Below are 8,110 nucleotides of genomic sequence, written 5' to 3' on the forward strand. Positions count from 1 at the left end.
CGTCCGACAGTTTTTGTGTCTGCGGAACTATCCGTCCGACTCCGAAGAATCTCATCCAACTATCCGACTTTATCCGAAAATCTCGTACAAGAATCCGAAAAATCCTTATCGAATAATGATATCGCAGAATATCAATTGTACAGCTGAGCTTAGATACAGTTCTGCACTAAAAGACCACGAATTGTATATATGGAATGAACAAAAACAAACAGAACAAAAATTGGAATTTTAATTATAGGAACGTTAACGCGAAGAAACAACGCTACTAATTTCAAGTAAGTGCGCAAATAAAAGTGGTATCTCGGATCAAAAAAAATTAAAAAGGACAGATTATTAGGCCATGGCCATTGGCCGTGTATAACAATCAGGCATTTAACCATATTACCCAATATCAAGAAGTGATAATAGCAAGTTGTAACCGTGGAATTTTACAATCTCAGATGGTCAATATTGGATGCAGATAATCCGCATTTTGCCCACAAATGCTAAAATATGTGAAGGCCTGTTCAGTAGAAACTTGCTGATGCTTATAATACCTTTGGTCAATCAGTTCAAAGTTTTGAGCACGATGCTTATAGTTGAGTCACACAAAATGTAAATAATAGCACCATCCTGAATGTCCCTCAATAGCTGTTCAAATTTCCTCTCCAGTGACCAATAGCAGGTCAGTAGTTGTCTTGCCGACTTGTATATTAGAAGAGAAGAAACTATCTCCAACTGTGCTGCATCCTTGGCCTTTCGGATATGATTTGTAAGGTGCATCGGACCACTTGAAAAGTTGTTGTGTTTGACTTGAACATATAGCAGAGGCAGTATCCCATGAACAGACCATTGGTTGAAAAAAAAACTAACAGCTTTTGTTTATATAGCTCAGTGGTTCTAGATGATTGATTCCGTCAATCATATTGGAGAAAATATAGCTGCTGAAGGAAGGGAAGTGTATGCGGGAGTTGAATAGGTTTGGGTTTCGTTGTAACAGTATATAGGAATTCTGGATTTCATAGCCTTGTTATATGTTATTAGTTAACCTTAGTAAGGTATGCATGTATCTTGAATGATTTCAAAGAGGACGATAGGCTACTGTATAGTCGAGGCATCGTTATAATTATCATAGCCTACATTTTATCTGTGTACATATCTTTTTATATAACTTTCTATATAATTTTCTGACTGCTGAAAGTTACTTGTATATGTTTGTATGCATATTCCTATTTGATTGGTCGGGCTACAAGTGTGTGGGTACGGTAGCTGCTAACTCGACGTGCCAAGCTGACGCAAAGTCCAAGTTCACACTGGGAATACCTTCTCACAAAATGAAGTTATTACATTGTTGAACGTCATCTGGATTAATTCCGTTATGATCATGAACTGCCGGAAGACTCATGGTAGATAAAGATGGTGCCATAGCACAAGCACCGATGTATAGTGCTGAATACAACTACTGTGGTAGCATAAAAATCAGTCATGCAACAAAGTACGCAAAGAGGGATATATCTTATATTTATCTACATAAGACTGCTGCAACAACTACTTTGAGGATTCTGGAGATTGTATGCCCTATTATGACATTCGTCAGCAATGGGTTCAAAAACTGCATGTCAAGGTGGAAAGCAAATGCAGTTCTGCGACCGATGTTGAAACAAAACCTTCAATTTTGTGAGCTTCAGAAACTGCTCTGCGAGAATACTGTACTGACGATAACTATGTCAGGAGAGCTCATGTCTAATCATAGCAATTTACAGCGTAGCTGGCATGGAGAGTTCCATCTGAATACGATCGATGTTGTGGTTAACAGCGACACCTATCGCTAACGTAATACTTTTTCGTCGTCACCCGCCAGAACAGAGATGTAAACAGTAGCCGTAGTAACTAGTAACGCTAACTTTCTATACCTGTGGAACTGTGGATTCTGTGTACTTATATCCAGTTATAGTTGGACGTTGGTACTACAACATAGTCCCAACTATGAGCTCCAATGCCAAACTTTATAAAAGCAGAGGCGGAACGTACTGCTGTATTCCTGAATGCACAAGCTCAAGTACAAAAGGCGGGTTCAGCCTGTACAAAATCCCTACTAGTTCTGGAAAGCAGTTTGGAGTGAGCACAAAGCAATGGGCGGAGGAGCTTCACCAGGTAAGATATCTATAGTAAAGAAATGTTATGAAAATGGCATCCCCATAATGTTGGATAATATAGCTCTTACAAAGAACACTGAATCGCGGGATTTTGACAGAAATATCCCAACTTGTGTCAGTCTCAAAATTTTGATTTTACAGGTAATCTTCAGATATCGATATGATGCAAATTTCAACATAAAGGTGAAATCAGGAAAAGCATATATATGCTCAAGACACTTCCAAGATTGCGATATTCAGCATTCAAGTTGCCGCTCTTTTCTTAAGATGGGAGTGCTTCCAATTTTAAATTTACCAATGAAATCTCATCCCTCCAAAATTCCCGAAAAAAGACGACTCATTCAAAAAGTTTGTGACAAAACAACCAAGGAAAAAAGGACATCAATTTCAACAATCGATGGCATTTTGGATTCCTGGAGAACACTTCAACTAAATGGTTGGCGTTGCTTTCAAGCTTCTGATTACTTGCTTCACCTAAGCTATTACGAAAATCCCTTCCTGCATTCGACCCCTGACGTTAGTCTCCTCGTCACAGAGAAGGACGAATGTCTTCAATTATCTGTTGCATTTGCTGGGGAGTATGCAATGCAATTATCAACCGAATTAGAATTTGGGACTAAAAGTTTAGAGGATATGCTGCAGTTTCTTCAAACAATGAAAGTCTGTGAAGGCTATGAATCTGTTCCCAACAATGGAGGTTGGATTGAAAAGAAAGTTCCTCATATGCGTGAGGGTAGATTGGGTTATACCAGAAGGTAAGCAATGTTTTCTGCCACAGTTTAGCCCAATCCACAACATTTGCATTCTAGATTTTTCAGTGATGATTGCCAAGTCGCCTATTATAGGAAATCGTTGGTATGCCAAACATGTATGATGCACCATGTGGAGTGCATTAACAGTTTGCAGCGCAGATTGGAACGCAAAGAACGAACTGAAGATCTTCCCTTAGAGAAGACAGCTCCTTTATCAAAGTGCACTAAAGAGAGGCTGAAATGTACTGTTAGCTCACATCGCACGAGGTATTCATTCTTACAAATATCAGCATAAATTAGCAAATGCTATGTTTGAAACTACCCTATGTAATCTTAGAATCCGTCAGTTAGAAAAAGAGTCGAAGGATCATGGTGTTACAGTATCACACGCTTTTGAGAATTTAATAGCCAAAGTATCAGATGAGGATAATCTACTTCGTGACTGGTGGACATGTCAAAAACGGTTACATGAGACTAAGAGCATCCATGGGAGACGTTATGCTCCTTCTGTAATAAGGTAGGAACATCACCCAGTATTATGTATCAGGGGAGTGAACTATATTTCGTAAATTTGCTACAGATATTGCTTGAAACTTTATGCGAAGTCTCCATCTGCCTACCGGCTAACTCAGAACATTATGATCCTACCCAGTGCTCGTACGCTTCGCAACGAAAGGGTTAAAGCAGTTAACAGGTGCAGCATTGGAGTACAGTCAGGTGTTACCAAAAGGATTCGTAACGCAGTCAAAGCTACAGAAAATTATCATGAACAGTTTGCTGTGGTTTGCATTGACGAAATGACCATAAAAGGCAGGATAGTTTTGGTGTATTCATGTATAGAAGGGAATTTATTCTAATTTTATCTCTATAGAGGATCTTGTGTTTCAGTCAAGAAATGGAAAAGTTATTGGTTTTGTAGATTATGACAGTGATGATCTTAATTGCTTGTCTTCATCATCATCCAAGGTTGCGACTCACATGCTCGCTGTTTATATCCGAGGTAAAGTGCTCCTAAAACTTTTACAATTCTTTTACTATCTCGTTCTTATTTAACACAGGAGTTACAAATAAAAAACTGGACGGTGTAGTTGCATTCTACCCAACGAGCGGTGCTTCGTCAGAAGATCTATTCATGGTCCTTTGCCATTTGCTAGTGGAAATTCCTTATCAAACGGGTGTAACCATTGTTGGTGTAGTGTGTAAGATTTATAATTGATATCATGTCATAGTTACTTTAACATGTACATGTACATGCTGGTCATCTACAAACGCCATAAATTATGCAATTCGTAGCTTTTTTCACAACTGCACTATTTCAGTTGATGGTCTTGCGGCAAATCGTGCAGTATTGAAGTTGCTGTGCAACGTTGAGGAAAATGGAGAAACAGTATAGGATGACGAACCCAGTGGAACCTACACGGTGAGAGCCGTGTGTTCAATGTCATAATTGACAGAGAGTTGTTGATAATAATACATTATTTTTCAGGTTCATTTACTTTGTTCCAGATCCTCCACATCTTTTAAAAACGGCACGAAACAATTTACTTAATCCCAAGAAATGCATGTGGAACAATGGACACATTACAATGCAGCCAATCAAAGATTTAGTGAGGGTAGACTAGTGCATTATAATATTTTGTAGGATATGTTTATCCTATATGTTCATGCAGAAGGATATTGCGCGTGGCGACTTGAGATTTTACCCACAGCTGACAGAATCGCATATATCACCAACTCCGTGGGAGAAAATGAATGTTCGTCTAGCTGCGCAAACTCTTTCCTTCACATTAGGTAACTATAATATGACTTTTATGAAACATAACAAATTCAATGTTATAATCTGAGGAGCACGCTGTGAATTAACTGATCATTCTGAGCACCAAGATTGAATACATCAGAAATTTTGCTATTTCCTATAGGCTTATGGTGGAACTGTACCCAATTTCTTTTAGGTTCTGCATTGAGTGAGGCATCACCTGCATTGTCGAAGTTTCTCTTTACTATGGACAAGTGGTTTGATTCAATGAATGCTGGATTCCAAGGATCCAAATTCAAACCACAGCGCCGGCCATATTATTCAGTTAACGATGACCGTTTGATTTGGCTTGAACAAGAATTCCTAACTTACCTAAATGATTGGCGGGTTCAGGCTGAAACAAGACCCCTAATGGGTGATGTGAATCGATCCTTAATGATGCTGAGCACTGCGACTGAACAAGGTTTACAAACTGCCACTAAATCCATGATTGCCATTGTAAGAGAGTGTTTGAGGATGGGGGCTGATTATGTACTGCCCCGCAGAGTCAACCAAGACCCGCTCGAATCTTATTTCGGTCATCAGAGACAGCAATGTGCACGAACAGACGCACCTTCTGTGGCACTATTTAGTGCCAATGCCCGATCAGCTGAGGTGTTGCGTGGGGCTTATTGATTTGAGTTCAAGTTTACAATAAATTCAACAGAGAAGAAATTGTTATTTTATTGTAAAGAGAGTTACGAGATGTCGAAACAGGCACTTGAAACTTATTAATGAAATTCATTCTTTGAGCTTTTTTCGTATAGCTGCAGATCGCCTTTTATTTAATTTGGCCTGATTGTGTGCAGCTAATAAATGTTTGAAGTGCATGTGTGCGCGTGCACGCACAAATCTTCTGATGAGTAATATCAGCACATCATTCCACGTCACATTGCTGGAAGTACTTAACGCATTGATGACTGCTTGCTCGTCCATGGATTTACTATTAATTTGTTTGCGGACTTCCACTTCTGCCGCAATCACAATTGTCATAAATGCATCACTGGGCACGATCAAAAATCCACGGTTCACTTTTTCATATTCCGGGCAAAGGGAACCAGATTGAGATATCTGCGAAGATACCCACTTTGCATCTTCACCGGAGAACTTCTTAAGTCCCCACTTTAACAGCGCTCCGGATATATACTGCAACACCTTTCTGTCATCGTCCGTAAGTGTCGAGTTGTTTGAAGCAGATCTCTGCCCCATTGGTGTTCGTAAACGTATTACTTGGGGAATGACTGCAGTCAGCATTCTCTTGATATCAATTTCCGTAGGGTCATGGTCGTGTACGGAATAAGTTTTGCGTAACAGCTCAGAATAAATTTTGAGCATATTCTGTTTCGTCCCGCGGATTTTAAAAATGTCACCAGTCATAGTTTCCCGGAGACCACTCGATATTTCCAGTTTTGACTCTGCTATGGCCTGTTCTATGATGTCTTTTACTAGTGGAAGAAGTTCATCGGTACCAGAACCAAATAATATTTCCACGCAGAACGGTCCCGGACTTTCGATCAATTCCCCCGGAACAGAAATTTCATCATCCATCTGATAAATATAATATCAAGGTCAATGGAATTTCAATTGATAAAGCCTGCAACTGTAACTTATTCACATCGTATAGGCCAAGGACGGTGTTTGATTTGAAAGACACTTTCCTATATTTAAATTGTTACAGTATCGCGTGCTTTGAAATGTAAATTAGTAAATGAGCTCAACAAGTTTTCAAAATGATCACAAAACTGCTAATAGCCGCACTGCAGCAAGGGAATGAGATGATATGGGATACTCACGTCGTCAAAAATCTCCAGCAATTCAGCTTCGCTCAAATCCATCTTCAACAATTCACTTACTAGCTTCTGTAAGGACAGTTATGAAAATAAATGATAAATTCCATTGATTTTAAATGAATAATCATTTTAATGCTGCTGCAATACAACGCGACTTGTCTCCGCTCACGCGCTCAGTGGCGTCACAGTCATACGAAGATTGTCGGCGATTGTCTGTCGGCACCCCATTGTGTGAAACAATGACGATTTCTGACTTCGACGTCGATTTTGGGTGGGTTTCAGTTCCCGGGCCGGATTTCAACTTATATATTTAGAATCAGTGCGAAATCTGCTTTTGATTGATACCAGTTTTATTCACTTTTGCGCTCTGGTCCCATCTGTATGTTTACCGAGAAACACACTACAGCAGGTTGAAAAGCAGCATCTGTTATCTCACCACTGGGGGCAGTGCGAAACACAACATCGCATACCGAGTTTCCATGCCAGCTACGCTGTAAATTGCTATGGTCTAATCATACCACCTTTTATCAGTTCACATATTATATATCGATAGACTGGCAAGTATGGTATACTTGATGTATTTTAGCAAATAAATGTGATAACATGGCTGACATTACAGTATTGTCTATTCTTGAATGGTAAGAATGGTATTGGCGATAGTTTATTTGTATTTTCTTGGACTCTTGACTGACATTTTTAGACTGCTACCATTCATATCGCAAGGTGTCAGCTGTCTGTAATTGGTTATTGAATCGATGACTTCTTTCTATGGGCCTGTAATCAAATCTCACATCTGGTTACAACTATCCGGAAATATCCGTATGAGAAGTTACAGCTATCCGACAATATCCGGAAAAAAATCAGCGCCAACATCCGAATCCTATCCGACTGCCAAAAAATTGTCTAATATCCGGTCCGAATGCTATCCGAGTCCGTCCGATGCTCATCACTGCGATGGACCCGCTCCAACTCTGCTCGCAGATACTCATTCTCGTCACGCAATGAATCCATACCGATACCGGTATTCTTGTTGCACTGATCGCTGGTTGTTAACTTGAAGACTGGTGTGCTCGCCAATTGTAACGGTGTCGCTACTAGTTCTTTATACTCTTCAAGTGTAAATCAGTTCACAGCCAGACAGATACCGTAACAGTTATATTCACGACAGTAGAAAGCGTGTACCACCCATACACAGACACAAAACAGAATATTCCAGAAGGCTGCGGTTATCTCCCGCGAACGCATTGTCTCCAGGGGTAACGTCATTGGCCATAGATGGCGCCCCGTCACACTTTCGGTCCAGGTTACACGACACACAGCCACACACTCCTGAACCGGATCGTGACCACCTCTGGTCTATGAGGAAAGCTTTGCTAGTGTGACGTCATAACTCATTTTGAAATCCACTAGTGGGCACTGAAGAGTGTCCGGAATTTGGGTTACAGAAACATGGTAACCCTAGCTTAGAACCCTCGAAATAGTCGGTTTAAGAACTATAGTACGTATATATAGATCATTGGTACGAAATGAATGTTCTGATGATGATGAGCACCGACCGTAAAATGCTGCAATACGATGGAGTTACAGATATTTTTAATCCGTATATGAAAGAGGTTGGAAGCCTATTTCGTGTAAGGA

General features: G+C 40.0%; 2 protein-coding genes across 5 annotated transcripts; one reads left to right on the forward strand and one right to left on the reverse strand.

The window, feature by feature from the left end:
- The first annotated feature begins 1,873 nt into the window (after positions 1 to 1,873).
- On the forward strand, positions 1,874 to 4,268 carry LOC145435455 (uncharacterized). Of its 4 annotated transcripts, none has more exons than XR_013913850.1 (5): positions 1,874 to 2,133; positions 2,277 to 2,890; positions 2,945 to 3,887; positions 3,946 to 4,086; positions 4,207 to 4,268. XR_013913850.1 is itself a non-coding variant. In XM_080312732.1 (3 exons), the coding sequence occupies exons 1-3, from the start codon at positions 1,966 to 1,968 to the stop codon at positions 3,180 to 3,182; spliced, it is 1,020 nt and encodes a 339-aa protein (XP_080168858.1). In that variant the 5' UTR covers positions 1,874 to 1,965; the 3' UTR covers positions 3,183 to 4,267. The 4 variants fall into 4 exon arrangements, 1 of the variants encoding a protein (XP_080168858.1); XR_013913849.1 differs by having other exon boundaries at positions 2,945 to 3,404; positions 3,468 to 3,887; positions 3,946 to 4,267; XR_013913848.1 differs by having other exon boundaries at positions 3,946 to 4,267.
- Positions 4,269 to 5,379: 1,111 nt separating this feature from the next.
- Positions 5,380 to 6,800, reverse strand: LOC145435456 (uncharacterized). The gene is made up of 2 exons (XM_080312733.1): positions 6,476 to 6,800; positions 5,380 to 6,230 (listed from the first exon to the last, which is right to left on the reverse strand). The coding sequence occupies exons 1-2, from the start codon at positions 6,515 to 6,517 to the stop codon at positions 5,424 to 5,426; spliced, it is 849 nt and encodes a 282-aa protein (XP_080168859.1). The 5' UTR covers positions 6,518 to 6,800; the 3' UTR covers positions 5,380 to 5,423.
- Between the last annotated feature and the right edge of the window lie 1,310 nt (positions 6,801 to 8,110).

This window comes from Botryllus schlosseri, chromosome 3 (assembly GCF_051294905.1).
Source record: "Botryllus schlosseri isolate E-star chromosome 3, Bs_hap1, whole genome shotgun sequence".
Classification (NCBI taxonomy): domain Eukaryota; kingdom Metazoa; phylum Chordata; class Ascidiacea; order Stolidobranchia; family Styelidae; genus Botryllus; species Botryllus schlosseri.